This window comes from Schistocerca nitens, chromosome 8 (assembly GCF_023898315.1).
Source record: "Schistocerca nitens isolate TAMUIC-IGC-003100 chromosome 8, iqSchNite1.1, whole genome shotgun sequence".
NCBI classification, from domain to species: domain Eukaryota; kingdom Metazoa; phylum Arthropoda; class Insecta; order Orthoptera; family Acrididae; genus Schistocerca; species Schistocerca nitens.
Genome location: NC_064621.1, coordinates 19,749,719 through 19,767,153, shown reverse-complemented (window position 1 = coordinate 19,767,153; position 17,435 = coordinate 19,749,719). Strand labels below are relative to the sequence as shown.

The 17,435-nt window shown below is 43.0% G+C and overlaps 1 protein-coding gene across 1 annotated transcript in view; it reads left to right on the top strand.

Annotated features, from left to right (window-relative positions):
• The window catches only part of LOC126198440 (AP-2 complex subunit alpha), a 363,223-nt gene extending 353,668 nt beyond the window's left edge, over window positions 1-9,555 (top strand). The window contains exon 19 of the mRNA XM_049934762.1: window positions 7,799-9,555. Within this exon, the coding sequence (XP_049790719.1) occupies window positions 7,799-7,876 (78 nt within the window). The 3' untranslated portion in view covers window positions 7,877-9,555. The remainder of the gene's footprint in view (window positions 1-7,798) is intronic.
• Window positions 9,556-17,435: the final 7,880 nt, after the last annotated feature.

Genomic DNA, 17,435 nt, shown 5'->3' with positions numbered 1-17,435 from the left:
TCAGTGCACACAATGTGCTGTGTGGCTTCACTGCCACTTGCTCCAGGGGTCGGATGATCAAGCAACTTGACCATTTTGAGAATATCTGCCTTCTAAACTTGAGTCAGATGACACACTTTTACACAGCTGCAGAGTCTTTTTCAGCCATTGACTTTTTTTTGTTACCCCAGCTACTGCAGTCTCTGTTCACTTGGAAGTGGCTACAGATTTACATTCTAGTGACCACTTCGCAGTGTGGACCTGTCTGCTGACTTGGACAGTGGCTGACAGGAGGCCACAAACATGGATGATACAAAGTGCAAAGTGGTTGCAGTAGTCGACAGGCTGTTTTTGAACATAAGGATTGTGCACAGGCGACAATGGCCTATATCATTTGTGAGATCCAAATGGCTGCCACAGAGTTCATCCTCTAGTCTAGTAACGGCCTCAGATCATGACCTGTACCTTGGTGGAATGATGACTGTTGACTGGCAATCAGGGCCAGAAGAACTACTCCGTGGAACTTCAAACACCAGCCAACTATAGAAAAACTCTGCCTTCAGATATGTGAGAGCACATGCAAGGCGAGTGATAAAAGAATGGAAGAGGGCTTCCCGGAAGAAATTCAAGACTGCCATTAATTGGTTCACTTCCTCTGTGCAAGTTTGGTAATTTAATAAGGTGGATTTGAGGCAAGGACAGTACACACCCCCTTACAGCCTTGTCAAGTAATGGGGTCTTGGTGAATATGCCAGAAGACATGGCTTGGGTTTTAGCTGAACACTTTTTCCCTGTCACTAAGTCATCCAGACAAGCTCCTGCTTTCCAGGTGTTCCATGGGACTGCGGAGATGAGGAAGTTCCATTATTCCTCACATAATGAGGAAGTTTACAACCTTCCATTCTCCATGTGGGAACTGGAATTGGTTCTTTCTGCAGCCGGAGACACTGCTCCAGGATCTGATGAGATCCATTATGCCATGCTGAGTCATCTGTGCCCTGAAGTGAAAGGACTGTTTAAATCAGATCTGGTTTGATGGACAGTACCCGACAACTTGGAAGGAGGCAATTTTAATTCCATTCTGGAAACCAGGCAAGGACCGTAGTGCCCCCTAACAATTAACAGAGTATAGCCCTTACCAGTTGTATGGATAAGACTCTTGAACATATGGTCAACTGCTGCCTTGCCTGGCTGCTCGAATCCAAGGTCACATGATCTGCTCCCAGTGCGGTTTCAGGTGCTATCGTTCCACACCTGACAACCTAATTCTACTGGAAGCAGCAATATAGGAGTCCTTCTTATGTTGAAATCATGTGGTTTGTGTATTTTCTGTCTTAATCCTTTGGCAACTTCATGAATGGGGTCCACGTGGATGCCTGCCACTTCTTGTCCAATCCTTTCTTGAGGACCAGCATTTTTGATATCACATTGGCGATGCCTTGTCTGCTGCTGTGTTCAAGAGATTGGGGTCCTCAAGGCAATGTACTCAATGTCACATTGTTTGCCATCGCTATCAATGGCATTTTCTCCACACTCAGGAGTCCTGTCAAATGCTCTTTGTTTATGGATGAATTTGCAGTTTTCTACTCTTCTGCTGATCGTACAACAATGACAGGGTAGCTACAGCTGACTATTAGGAGGCTGGAAACCTGGGCCAGGATAACTGGTTTTCGGTTTTCACCAGAGAAGACTACATGTGTCAATTTTAATTGTGCTCATCAAAGTTTTAACCAACCAGTGCTCACAGTGGGGGACAATATTTTAAGTTTTCAAGAAGCTGTACACTTTTTGAGTTTATTATTTGACTTGAAATTAACTTGGGTCTCACGCCTGAAAGACCTACAAAGAAAGGGCTTCCAGTCATTGAATATTTTGAAATTACGTTGTGGAAAAACATAGGGATCTTACTGGTCCCACCTCCTAAAGTTTTATAGGAAATTTGTTCAAGCACATTTAAATTATGGCAGTGTGATCTATGGATCAGCGTGTATTTCCTACCTCATAGGGTTATGAAAAGAGTTGACACGAACATCATTCCAACCCGCACTGTCTTCTTGACATTTGACAAAGTTCAACTCCCATCGAAAATCAAAGCAGGCTATGAGATAATTTCCGTTCGCCCTTACGTCCCAAACCCTACGCATTGCTATCGGTGTCAGCGGTTCAATCACACCAGCCAGTCCTGTTCCAATCCGGCCAAATGTGTTACGTGTGGCAAGGATGCCCATGAGGGTGCTTGTCCACCTCCATCCCCTCGCTGCATCAACTGTATGGGTGACCACGCTGCTTCCTCTCGAGATTGTCCCGTTTTTAAAGACGAAAAGCTCATCCAGGAAATTAGAGTAAAGGAAAAGGTGTCGACCTTTGCTGCTCGAAAATGATTCGCCAGTCGACAGCCCACCATGCCTCAGACAGGAAAATACAGCACTGTCCTTGCTTCTCCTCGGCCAACAAAGGAGGCGGCCACGCAGACTTGCGACCTCACGTTTAGTGCCACGGTCGTCAGATCGGCCAGCGCAAAGATCACCCGTTCCACCTCACCACTTTCGCCTGCCCACTCTCTGGCTCACCCTTCATCGAGTTCTGCTAAATCTCGAGCCCAAAAGTCCGACACCAAGACTTTGAAAAAAGAGCACACTCGTGAAGAGTTTTTACGTACTGCAACTTCCCAACTATCGGTTCCTCCTTCCTCTAAACATCATACTTCCAAGAAGGCTACAAAGAAACCCAGTTCCTCTCCTTCTCCCCCAAGGCGTGTCCCATCTACAGCACCACCTGGCGGAAATCGCCCTCGGCCGTCTTCTGTGTCACCGAGGCGCACTGCTGGCGGCCGATCAACCAGCTGATCGCTGGTGGCAGGAGCTGCTCCTGACCAACCTATGGATCAGGATCTTCTGCCTTCGGCTGAATGCCATTCCATGCTGTCGGTCGCAAGCTCTGAGCAGTTGTTGAGTTGACAGCGACCTTGGTCACATTCCTCCATTTTCTGTTCACCCTATGTCCATTATCCACTGGAATATCCGCGGTATTCGAGCCAATCGGGATGAATTGTCGATCCTCTTAAGATCCTACTCGCCGGTCATCTTCTGTCTTCAGGAAACAAAGCTGCGTCCCCATGACCGCTTTGTTCTCCCTCATTTTCAGTCCGTCCGATATGATCTCCCCTCTGTTGAAGGCACTCCTGCACATGGAGGACTCATGATTCTTCTCCATGAAACTCTCCATTATCACCCAATCCATTTAAACACTTCCTTCCAAGCTGTCGCCGTCCGTCTTTCCCTTTCCGGATACACGTTCTTGCTTTGTACTGTATACATTCCATCGTCCACACCAATGGCACAAGCTGATCTCCTTCATCTTCTTGGTCAGCTTCCACCCCCATATTTGCTGGTTGGGGACTTCAATGCCCACCACCCGCTTTGGGGATCTCCACATCCTTGTCCACGTGGTTCACTATTGCTAGACGTCTTCCACCAAGCAGATCTAGTTTGCCTCAACACTGGGGTCCCTACATTTTTGTCTGCCTCCACTACAAATTTATCTCATTTGGACCTTGCGGTCGGTACTGTTCCGCTAGCTCGGCGCTTTGAAGGGTTCGCCCTTGATGATACACACTCGAGTGACCACTTTCCATGTGTCCTTAGACTGCAGCCTCAACTGCCCTACATGCGCCCGCGACGCTGGAAGTTCGCCCAAGCTGATTGGACACTTTTTTCGTCTCTAGCGACATTCGATGACTGTCACTTTCCCAGCATCGACGATGAGGTCACACATATTACCGACGTTATTCTTACAGCTGCGGAACATTCAATACCACACACCTCCGAATTGCCCCGGCGCCCCCCAGTTCCTTGGTGGAACGAGGCATGCCGTGATGCAATACGTGAGCGGCGACGTGCTCTCCGCGTTTTCCGCCACCATGCTACTTTGGCCAACTGCATCCTCTCAAAATCGCGAAAGCTACAATACTGTTTTCTCCATGCGGGAACTCCAACATGCACTCTCTTCTTCTCACTCCTCCACCCCAGGACCGGATGGTATCCACGTCCAAATGTTGCTGCATTTATCAACCCATAGTCTGCGTTACCTCCTTCGCCTTTATAATCGACTTTGGACCGACAGTACTTTTCCCAGACGATGGCGGGAGGCTATCGTCGTTCCTGTTCCGAAACCTGGAAAGGACTAACATCTCCCCTCTAGCTATCGCCCCATTTCTCTCACGAGTAGTGTCTGTGAAGGTTTTGGAGCGTATAGTGAATTACCATTTAGCGTGGTGGCTGAAATCCCGCAGTCTTTTAACACTTGCCCAATGCGGATTCCGAAAGCATCGTTCTGCAGTTCACCATCTTGTTGCTCTCTCCACTTATATCATGAACAATTTTCTCCGGAAACGCCAAACAGTAGCAATATTTTTTTATCTAGAGAGAGCATACGATACCTGTTGGAGGACAGGCATCCTCCGCACACTGTTCTCTTGGGGCTTTCGAGGTCGGCTGCCCCTTTTTCTTCGCGAATTTATGGCAGAGCGCACATTTAGGGTGCGGGTGAACACTACTCTCTCCCTTACTTTCTCCCAAGAAAACGGGGTACCCCAGGGCTCCGTGCTAAGTGTTGTACTGTTTGCCATTGCCATCAATCCAATTATGGATTGTCTCCTTGCTGATGTCTCGGGCTCCCTCTTTGTGGACGATTTTGCGATCTACTACAGCTCTCAATGGACCAGCCTTCTTGAACGACGTCTTCAAAGATGTCTCGATCGCCTCCACTCTTGGAGCATCGAAACCGGCTTCCGTTTTTCTCCCAGTAAGACCGTTTGTGTTAATTTTTGGCGACGTAAGGAGTTTCTTCCGCCCTCCTTACATCTAGGTCCTGTCAACCTTCCGTTTTCAAACGTCGCTAAATTCTTGGGTCTTATGTTTGACAGAAAACTGTGCTGGTCCTCCCACGTTTCCTATCTTTCGGCTCGCTGTCTGCGATCCCTTAACACCCTCCGTGTCTTGAATGGTACCTCCTGGGGAGCGGACCGAGTGGTCCTTCTCCGCCTCTATCGCGCCTTAGTGCGCTCGAAATTGGACTATGGAGGCATAGTCTACTCCTCTGCTCGGCCGTCTATTCTTCGGCGTCTCGACTCTATCCACCACAGTGGATTACATTTAGTGCCTGGAGCTTTTTACACCAGCCCTGTGGAAAGCCTTTATGCTGAGACTGCTGAACCTCCGCTGTCCAATCGTTATGCTAGCCATCTGTCTTCCATGCCTGCTAATCCAGCCCATAACTTTTTTTTCGATGCCTCCTTTGATGTAGGGTATGCAGGCCGCCCCTCCTCCCTACTACCACCAGGAGTCCGCTTCCGTCAACTGCTCCATTCTCTTTCCTTCCGATTTCCTAAAACCTTCTTGACAACTTGGGGTACAGCACCGCCTTGGCTCCGTCCCCGGATCTGCCTGCTCCATGACCTTTGTCGATTTCCCAAGGATAGTACCCCATCACTTGTTTATCGTCGGGCATTTGCTGCTCTATGTGTACAAATGACGGACGCCACATTTATTTACACTGACGGCTCGAAAACATCGTTAGGTGTAGGGAGTGCCTACATTGTTGGCGACACCCCAAATCACTTTCGGCTTCCCGACCAGTGTTCGGTTTATACTGCGGAGCTTTACGCTGTTCTCCATGCTGTCCACTACATCCGCCGCCATCAGCGGATACAGTACGTTATCTGCTCAGATTCTCTCAGCTCTCTCCTCAGTCTCCAAGCTCTTTATCCTGTGCACCCTCTGGTCCACCGGATTCAGGACTGTCTGCACTTGCTCCACCTGGGGGGCGTCTCCGTGGCGTTCCTCTGGCTCCCGGGACACGTTGGTATCTGTGGAAATGAGGCGGCCGATCTTGCAGCCAAGGCTGCAGTCTCTCTTCCTCAGCCAGCTATTCAATCGATTCCCTTCACCGATCTACGGAGCGTTTTATGTCGACGTGTTGTTCATTTATGGCACACGCATTGGTCGACACTTACCCATAATAAATTGCGGGTCTTGAAAGCTCTTCCTTGTGCTTGGACCTCTTCCTCCCGAACGCGTCGTCGGGAGGAGGTAATTTTAACTAGACTCCGGATTGGGCACTGTCTTTTTAGCCATCGACATCTTTTAAGCGGCGATCCTCCCCCACTCTGTCCCCACTGCTCTCAGCTGTGGATGGTAAGACACCTTTTAATTGAGTGCCCCTATTTTAATCCGTTATGCTCCCGTCTACAGCTATCGCCTGATATATCGTCGATTTTAGCAGATGAAACGCGCTCCGCCGACCGCGTTCTCAAGTTTATTAGTGCCAGTGAAATGACGTCAGTCATTTGAAGCTTTTTTTGGGGACAACCAACCCCTTTCTGTAGTGGATTTTTAAGCCTTCCTTCTGCTTTTAGTTTCTCCAATTTTCTGACTTTCGTTTCCATTGCTGCTGGTTTTCAATTTCGGTTTTTCACCGTTTCCTAAGTCACGGACCGGGCGCTAATGACCATAGAAGTTTTGCGCCCCGCCCCCCCCCCCCCCCAAAAAAAAAAAAAAGAAAAAAAATGGCTTCCTTTTCCGGCAGGAGGATCCACCACTCTGTGAAGTTTGTGGTGTCCTGCTTTCAGTTCGGCATATTGTGGCAGTGTGTGTCCTATGTACTTCTACTAGGGCAGCCATCAATGTCAATCTCGCCATCCTTGCTGATACTGGCTCCAGTGTTACGAGAGTGGTGAAATGTTGTAAACTGTCAGGCGTCGTCCCTAAATTTATGGGGAAGGGAGACAGACTTTAATGCATTATAAACTGCTCTGCGTGGGGGGACAGCCTTCGTCCCCAGCCATGAGACCTGCATGCTGACTTTTCACCAGGGTGCCAATGACCATCTTGTTGAGCCCTGATGTTCCATTCAGACAATGACGTCTGGGCTAAGTGGTCTTCCACAGCCCTCATCTCACCCATTCTTTTGCTCCTCTTCCCCTTTTCACAAGTTCTGTTTGACTTGGTGTTCTTGCTCTGTTTTCCTGTGCTTCTCTTGCTGTGTCCATGTATCTAATCTTTAATGTGTGTTGTTGGGTGGGGTGCCTTTAGTAAGTGGCAGGAGGATATGTCCCTTATTACAGTTTCTGCTTTTGAGGGCCTCTGGGTGCTATCTGGATGGGTCACCTTGCCTGCGTTTCTTCCTTTCCCCCTTCTCTTATTTCTTGTTCCTTTCTGTAGACTTTGTTCACCTTCGATGGACCTTGAGGTTTTCTTTCTTTGGATTTCACCCACTCTTCTTTGGGGTATAGTTTTTTGTTGCCTTGCCGTTTCCAGGTAGAAAGTACAGATTACCTTGTAGTTGGGTCCCTTTAATCCTTAAACTAACCAACCTGCCCATTCTATTGGCACAACCAATGTACTTCAATTTCTCCTTAATTTATTTCTCATCTTGGCATCAATATTGCTTTTAATGTGTTGATTTTACCACTCTTACCTATTTTTATGAAATGATCAAATATCTGGCGGACACCACTAACTCCAGATGAATTTCCTCTAAACCAAGGGGCAGATTACTTTGCTCTTTAGTCTCTCAATCCCCAGCCAACCAATCTTAAATAAAGTGATACTTAGAAATTTGAAAATATTATTACTGATAAAACTTGACTCCAAGTAACATTAAATCTTAGTCTCTCTCTCTCTCTCTCTCTCTCTCTCTCGCCCCTCCCCTCCCCTCCATCCCCCTTTTTTTAATGTCATCTGGACAGTTGGATTTTTTTGACACATCTTATTGCTGCTGTTTTTACGTACAATGAAGTGTCATCTTTTTTCTGTTTCAGATGTACAGGTTGACAGTTCGTTCCAGTAAAGATTCTGTTTCACAAGAAATCTGTGACCTTCTGTCAGAACAGTTCTAGTCAATTCACACTGGTGCTCTTGACATATGGGATCATGTTGGCGTTTGACCAGCAAATGTAATTCAGTAACATACCAGTATGTGTGAAATGCATAAGGTCTGTAGATGGAGTCTTGCTTGCTTATATTTTTTGTAATATTGCAAGAAATTTTGCAAGAGCTTTTATGAAGTCTACTTTGGAATTGCCTGTCCAGTGGCACACTGTTGGAAACGAGATGAATTATTGTTGCCAGGTGATGTGCACAGATTGATTGGTAAATGAAGGCATATAGCAAGTGGTAAAGCAAATTTTTAATGTATGTCCGTGTGTTCCAAAGTACTATTTGCAGAAGTATAGTCCCTTCATTTGCTATGTGTGTATGCAGTCCCTTTCCTCAAATTTTCCCCACTATGAAAGGCTGGTGGTTAGAAGCCCAGGTCATCTAAGTTTTAAGCAAGTCCTTTTGGACAGATTTGACTGTCAACAATGCATTTAGATGGATGGAGCATTCTGTTGGAAAGTGTGAGTTGTTTAATTCAGATGGCTTAGTGTAATTATATTAAAAGTAGAGTTAATGTGAAAAATGTATATATTTATATCAATTTCCAAAAATCGAACTGGTACTGTTGAAATATTTATTTATAGTGTTATTGGCTTCCTACTTTTGTTATGTTTATTCATACTCATTGTTGCTATTGTTACACTATTTTTAGTGTGTGTTAAAGGTCCCTGTACAGTTGCAGTTTATTTTGGATGCTGCTGCTATATAAAAAGACATTTTTGTATCTATCAATTTTTATTGCCAAAAGAAGCTATATGATCAATTTGCACATGCGAAAATAAGAATCTCTAAATGAAATTGTGTGTGTGTATAACACAACTTGGAGTAAGTGTGTGTGAAAAGTTTTAATGTGATTCAATTCATAGTTTAACTTTTCATGCAGTTACTTTTGAAATTTGACAGGAACAAATGCAATGTTTGTAAAAACTTGTTTTTATTTGGCTTGTTGTACCTGCTCTCTCTGTACTAGGAAAGGGCATATCCTACAAGAATTTTATTTCATACTGAGAGACAATAAGTATATCAGTTTATTTGACAGTGTTATTTACTGTCGTCCTTGTATGCCATTAGTGAAAAAGAAAATGTTCTTGTATATCTGAAACTTCAAATTCATTCTGAACGTTGTTATCTCATGGTAAAGAAAAATTTACATTTACTCAATGTATTTATTAAAAAAGAAGTGACACCATGTGTGCGCATTGGTTTTTCGCCTCGTGGTGCTGGAACTAAGTGGTAGCTCTCTGTGTGAAAGTGTGTGTGATGTGTATTTTGGTTGTATCTTTACATTTGTTCAATTGTAAAGTTACGAGAAGACTTATCATACGAAAATTCTCGTATTTCTCATTGTTCCACATAGAGGACAATTGTGTAGTTCAGAATGTCATTGTTTTGGTAGCTAAAGAGCATTTATTTTTAAGATTTTGTATAGTAAAAAGAATTATTAGAGATAATGTATTCAATCTGGTTGAATACAAAAGCTCAGAAAATTTTGACTTTGCTGTGTTGTGTAAAGATAGTATGTGAGAGAAGTGTGTACATTAGTCAGTGGTATCTGTAATTTTGGTTCATTCATTGAGATTCATTTGTGTGTATATGCATTTCACATCATGTATGAGAATGTATTGTGAAATTAAACAGATTGGCTGATCAAGTTACCTACTTTTATGCACCGTATATTATCAAGATGATATTAATAACAGTATGAAAGTGCAACCAGTACACGAACTAAACAATGCTTTTTTTACAGTTTAAACAGTAAACAACGAAAGGGTGGTTAAGCCAAAGACAAAACATGCGTTCCCCTCAGCACCAAATGGTAGAGGTTGACCATTTTTTGAAACTGGTAATTTATTGGCAACTTATTATTTTGTATTATATAAAAACATTAGTTTGAAGAAAACTTTTGTTTGAACTATGATATGTACAGTTATTCAAAACAGAACACAATAACAAGAACAGAGGAGTTATAAGTGGAGGAAAAAGTAAAAACTCGAAAATCATGATTACTTGGGTGGATGCACATATTTGTTTATGTTAATCATCTTCAGAAAGTTTATTTGCCAACTAGCTCTGCAGATGATGAAGAAATTGATGAAATGTATGACGAGATAATAGAAATTATTTAGGTAGTGAAGGGAGACGAAAATTTAATAGTCATGGGTGACTGGAATTCGTCAGTAGGAAAAGGGAGAGAAGGAAACATAGTAGGTGAATATGGATTGGGGGGAAGAAATGAAAGAGGAAGCCGCCTTGTAGAATTTTGCACAGAGCATAACTTAATCATAGCTAACACTTGGTTCAAGAATCATAAAAGAAGGTTGTATACCTGGAAGAATCCTCGAGATACTAAAAGGTATCAGATAGATTATATAATGGTAAGACAGAGATTTAGGAACCAGGTTTTAAATTGTAAGACATTTCCAGGGGCAGATGTGGATTCTGACCACAATCTATTGGTTATGAACTGCAGATTGAAACTGAAGAAACTGCAAAAAGGTGGGAATTTAAGGAGATGGGACCTGGATAAACTGCAAGAACCAGAGGTTGTACAGTGTTTCAGGGAGAGCATAAGGGAACATTTGACAGGAATGGGGGAAAGAAATACAGTAGAAGAAGAATGGGTAGCTTTGAGGGATGAAGTAGTGAAGGCAGCAGAGGATCAAGTAGGTAAAAAGACGAGGGCTAATAGAAATCCTTGGGTAACAGAAGAAATATTGAATTTAATTGATGAAAGGAGAAAATATAAAAATGCAGTAAATGAAGCAGGCCAAAAGAATACAAACGTCTCAAAAATGAGATCGACAGGAAGTGCAAAATGGCTAAGCAGGGATGGCTAGAGAACAGATGTAAGGATGTAGAGGCTTGTCCCACTAGGGGTAAGATAGATACTGCCTACAGGAAAATTAAAAAGACCTTTGGAGAGAAGAAAACCACTTGTATGACTATCAAGAGCTCAGATGGCAACCCAGTTCTAAGCAAAGAAGGGAAAGCAGAAAGGTGGAAGGAGTATATAGAGGGTTTATACAAGGGCGATGTACTTGAGGACAGTATAATGGAAATGGAAGAGGATGTAGATGAAGATGAAATGGGAGATAAGATACTGCGTGAAGAGTTTGACAGAGCACTGAAAGACCTGAGTCGAAACAAGGCCCCGGGAGTAGACAACATTCCATTAGAACTACTGATGGCCTTGGGAGAGCCAGTCATGACAAAACTCTACCATCTGGTGAGCAAGATGTATGAGACAGGCGAAATACCCACAGACTTCAAGAAGAATATAATAATTCCAAAGAAAGCAGGTGTTGACAGATGTGAAAATTACCGAACTATCAGTTTAATAAGTCACAGCTGCAAAATACTAACACGAATTCTTTAGAGACGAATGGAAAAACTGATAGAAGCGGACCTCGGGGAAGATCAGTTTGGATTCCGTAGAAATGTTGGAACACGTGAGGCAATACTAACCTTACGACTTATCTTAGAAGAAAGATTAAGAAAAGGCAAACCTACGTTTCTAGCATTTGTAGACTTAGAGAAAGCTTTTGACAATGTTAACTGGAATACTCTATTTCAAATTCTAAAGGTGGCAGGGGTAAAATACAGGGAGCGAAAGGCTATTTACAATTTGTACAGAAACCAGATGGCAGTTATAAGGGTCGAGGGGTATGAAAGGGAAGCAGTGGTTGGGGAAGGAGTGAGACAGGGTTGTAGCCTCTCCCCGATGTTATTCAATCTGTATATTGAGCAAGCAGTAAAGGAAACAAAAGAAAAATTCGGAGTAGGTATTAAAATTCATGGAGAAGAAATAAAAACTTTGAGGTTCGCCGATGACATTGTAATTCTGTCAGAGACAGCAAAGGACTTGGAAGAGCAGTTGAATGGAATGGACAGTGTCTTGAAAGGAGGATATAAGATGAACATCAACAAAAGCAAAACGAGGATAATGGAATGTAGTCAAATTAAATCGGGTGATGCTGAGGGGATTAGATTAGGAAATGAGACACTTAAAGTAGTAAAGGAGTTTTGCCATTTAGGGAGTAAAATAACTGATGATGGTCGAAGTAGAGAGGATATAAAATGTAGACTGGCAATGACAAGGAAATCGTTTCTGAAGAAGAGAAATTTGTTAACATCGAGTATAGATTTAAGTGTCAGGAAGTCGTTTCTGTAAGTATTTGTATGGAGTGTAGCCATGTATGGAAGTGAAACATGGACGATAACCAGTTTGGACAAGAAGAGAATAGAAGCTTTCGAAATGTGGTGCTACAGAAGAATGCTGAAGATGGGTGGGTAGATCACGTAACAAATGAGGAGGTATTGAATAGGATTGGGGAGAAGTTTGTGGCACAACTTGACTAGAAGAAGGGATCGGTTGGTAGGACATGTTTTGAGGCATCAAGGGATCACAAATATAGCATTGGAGGGCAGCGTGGAGGGTAAAAATCGTAGAGGGAGACCAAGAGATGAATACACCAAGCAGATTCAGAAGGATGTAGGTTGCAGTAGGTACTGGGAGATGAAGAAGCTTGCACATGATAGAGTAGCATGGAGAGCTGCATCAAACCAGTCTCAGGACTGAAGACCACAACAACAACAACAACAACAACAACAACAACAACATCTTCAGAAAGTGGTAGTAAATTGTATATACTTGGATGGAGTATTTGAGTTTTACTGTCATTTTCTCTACCTTATGTTCTAGTTTGATGTATTTTTTCTCTTATCTTTCAGTCCAGCAGTTTTATTATTTCATTTACACTTTCCTTCACTGTAAGGTTTTAAATGCTAGTGGAAAAGTTCTGATGAACATGTTTTTGAGCATTTTAGAATAAAAACCATCCTATAAACTTTGTTTGTCTGTTGTAAATGAAAATATCTGAGAGTGGTGGCCATTGTTTCGCTGATATACCTGTAAACTAAAGCCTATCAGTATGAGGGCAGTTGGGAATTAGGTTTTTGAAATAACATATGGTAATTTTAAGAAGTCACACGAGGAAGGGTCCAGAAGTAATGAGAATTTTTCTCTGGCAGTTGGTGGAACATTGGTTTGGAATTCTCGTGCGAGGTGTCTTCACTAGCCACCATTTTGTATCAGTTGCCATACTGATATTGGTGTGGAAACATTAATATGGTCAGGGTAACTGTTTTCGGAATTGTTGTTCCTCATTTTGGCACTTTTTCAGTGCCATAATTTACATACCAACATTGTAATATCAGGTTCTGTTTCATGTTGATGAAGTCAACAGCTCAAGGTTATCCAATCCTTTGGATGGATTAAGGGGAGGGAGCTTCTGAGGCGAGTGTTCAAAGTTGGCTTTTTTGTTTTAAAAGTGTTGAAATGTCAACTGAAGACAAATTATGAACAGCATGTTGCTTGACTTCCAGAACAGATGAAAACATGGATAAACTCTATGTTGTGATAATTTTTAATAATCATGGAACAGGCAATGAGATGGTGGTAATGACTGAAATATTCTGAAGTTCATGCCAACAAATTTTGACTAAGAGTCTAGAGATGGAAAGATATTGCAGCAAAATTCAATCTGTGTGTGCGCTTTCTGATCAGAGAGACAATCGTTTGCATATGTGCCAGGAATGGAAAGAATAGTCAGCAACTGATGCAGATTTTGATGCAAAAATGTCATTACCAGAAATGAGTTGTGGTGTTATGGATACATCCCAGAAGCTGAACCACAATCCGTCTAGTGGAAGAGTCTTTCCTCGGAAAGACCAAAGAAAACAGTCCAGGTGAGATCCCATGTGAAGACAATGTTTTGTTTTTTCAATATCAAGGGAATCGTCAACCTTTGTTTCCCATGGTATCACATTTAACCAAAATTACAACCTCACAGTGCTAAAACGATTATGTGAAGCAGTGAGGAAAGACGACCCACATTGTGGTAATCAGGACATTGGCCTTTTCACCATGACAGTGCCACTATGCACACAGCATTGAGTGTCTGGCAATTGTTGGCAAAAAACCAAATGACAATAGTTTCTCGCCCATCCTACTCATTGAATCTGGCTGCCCTGTGATTTTTTATTTTTTATTTTTTTTATTTCCAAGAACGAAAAGAAATCTGAAAGGGAAGTGTTTCAAAGTTGTAGAAGTGGTAGGGGTTAGGGGGGAGGGGAATGACTGCAGGCGCTGAACACCATAACTTCAAGTGAGTTTAAAAATTTTTTCCAACAATGAGGAAAAAAAGTCATGGGACAAGTGTGTCTTGTCTGATGGACATTATTTTGAAGGTATTTAAGATTTGAAAATGTTCTGCTGAATATGAAGTTTTCTGTAAAACAATTCTCATTATTTTCACAGCAGCAGCTTCATTCAGACTTTGGAGTTACAGATAACAGAGAAACTTCAGAATAATTATCGAAAACCAGACATCAGCTCTGGCTGATGTAACTGGTATGTAGTAGATGTGTGCTTGATAATGCTAAGTCATTGGCTTACTATCATGGTAGCAGTGGTGTCATGATATTGTTACCAATCTGTGTGAAATTAAAAAGCATGAAACAACCTGCTGTTTGGTATGTGACATGTACAGTGCCTATGGTAAACAGCTAACTTAGCTTATGTAGATTTGCAATCCTTTGATTGAAACTGACAGCTTGGTGGGAAGCAGCAGGTTTACAAGATGGGAATGCAGAAGGTAGTGGAAGCAGGGGCTGGTGCACATGGCCATGTCTTTGATTTGTTTATATAGCTTCCCCTCAAAGGAGAAGTAGTTATGTCAGGCTCCCTACTCATCATCACCCTACACTAACAAGCCCCATGTCTGTGGCCTTGCTGTTGTAGAACACTCCCTCTCCCTATTTTCTTCAAACTTGAAACACATCACCTCATTCCTTGTACATCTAGCAACTGACATTCTCACACATAACTGCTTTGAGGGGAAGATGTATAAACAAATCAATAGCATGACTGTGGGCACCCACACAGCACCCTCTGATGCCAATCTATGTACAGAATATTAAGAGGAAGCTTTTCAGGATCCCAAACCTCCTGTATCAGTCAGGTTCATTGATGACAGTTTCATGAAATGGACCCAGGCCAAGCACCTTATCCTCATTCCTCTCCTGGTCCTCACCATGCCAAGTTGCCACCTGCCTGCTCATTCATCTTAACCTCTGATGGTCCATTCGTACTTCTGTCCATATCAAGTCCACTTACCATAAACATTACCTGCATTTTGACTTGTATCATCCTTTCCACAGTAAGAAATCTCTGCCATATAGTCAGAGCATGAGTAGACAGTGCATCTTTATTAATAAGAACTTCTTTGTCGACCGAGCGAGGTGGCGCAGTGGTTAGACACTGGGCTCGCATTCGGGAGGACGACGGTTCAATCCCCCGCCTCCGGCCATCCTGATTTAGGTTTTCCGTGATTTCCCTAAATCGCTCCAGGTAAATGCCGGGATGGTTCCTTTCAAAAGGGCACGGCCGACTTCCTTCCCTAATCCGATGAGACCGATGACCTCACTGTCTGGTCTTCTTCACAACAACAACCCAACCCAACTTCTTGGTCCAGTATGCTGTAGGTATCACTAAGTGCCTTCATACAGGCACAATCCCCCAAACCTTGTCAGCAAACAGATCTCCCATGCCATGTTTCCACACACCCTAATTCTCCCACCAGCTGTGAGAATCAGCTGAAAAGGAGCACCCAATCATAGAGTATCATCATGGACTGGAGCGACCAAATTGTGTCCTATGCCAGGCCATTGTGTGCAGAAATGAAGGACATCTTACCCACAATCTTTTCTCACTTCTCATAAACTGGTATTCTACCAACCACTCGCTCAACCTACACAATATTTTGATCCATCCCTATGCCACACTCACTCTCAGCTGCTTGACATGTTTATATCCTGTGAAAGATCTGTCCTGCTCCAGTCACATCCAATCGGGCACAGGGCTACAGCGAAAGCAGCCATGTCATATACTATCTCTGCTGCAGTTTCTCCACAGCATTTTATGTGGACATATCAACTAACCAACTGTCTACCCAAATGAATGTCCACTGACAAGCTGTGACAAAGAGCAGAATTGACCACTCAGTCGTGGAACATGGAGCTGCGCACAATATGCTCGATTTCAGTGGCTGCTTGACTACTTACATATCATGTCATACCATCAGAGACCATAAGATGACTGCAGGAGTTGGTCATGCCATGTGTGAAGGCACTGTCTTCTAATACACAGTACTACAAAGTTTTTACAATGACAGAAGTGGAAACTTAAATCCTAAAGCACCAGTCCGATATTTATCAAACTTTATGGAGATGTTCATCATATAATGGGAACAGAACAGCTGCAGTTGTCTATTCAAGTTTCTCCATCACATCCCAGACATGGTTGCTGGCAGTGGCAAATTGGGAGTGAGTAGGCCAGTACAAGATCCCTACATTCCTCAAGGCATATATGGTGTGAACTGCAATGTCCAGTCTTGCATTATCCTGTTGGAGTATGCCACTTGGTACCCAGGTCCTAGAGGCTATGACAACAGGGTTTACAATTCTAGCCATAAACTGACAAGTGTTCAGCTTCCATTCAGCAATTACCAAATGAGCCCTCTTGTAATATGCAGTAGCTCCCCACTCTGATTCCAGGAGTTCAAGTAGTGTATGTGTCTTAAAAATTACTGCTTCCTATGAACTCTGACCATGTTATGTTATGTTATCTTTTGAGCCATTGGCATCAGTTATTCTGAACACCGCAAACAGAAGCAAGATTCAGTGCTGAACACCACAGAAGTCCAGTCATTTTCCCAGTTGACTCTGACTTTGAACCATATAAGTATTTTTTTCTGTGCTATGGTGCAGCAGCAAATGACTTGTGGAAATTCAAAATTTAAACTCTGCTTCCAGTAATCTGTTTCTGATGGTTTGTGGTGATTAACTGCCGGTAAAATCTGCCTGGATTTCAGTTCCCCTGTCATCAGAGCCAGTCAGAGTTCTAATAGTGTAGTTCTCATGGCGTAGTTGTTGTCCTGAACCCATCTTGTCACCACCAGTTCTTCACTCATTTCACTGCACCAAACTGTGTGTGATTTGTCCATATGATGCTTTCATTCCCTCATGTGAGATTTGACTTTCCTCAAAGCTTGAAAGATGGCAATAATTATGCATGCATGTCCTGTGGCCATGTTGTGTTCTGATCTCTACCTGGAAACTTCCAGTAACAAATTGAGCTAAGGTAAGTTCAACGAGTAGGATAAAATTTACTCCAATTTTCCATCTGCATCCATGTAGAAGATGGCCTTGTTAACTCCGATAAATACTTTTGAAACGATCTTTATGCAGGTAAACCTTCCGGGATGTAAGGTCGTGGTCCATGAAACTCTTACACCCCGGAAGGTTTACCAGAAGATATGTCATCCGGTCGTGAAAGCCTTCATACTATGATCTTTATGCTCATCAAACAAACTAATAATGCCAACAACAGAATTAAACTCGCATGTTATATTGCGATATGGGAGAGGACAACCAACCAAAGAGCAAAATAGGATGAGA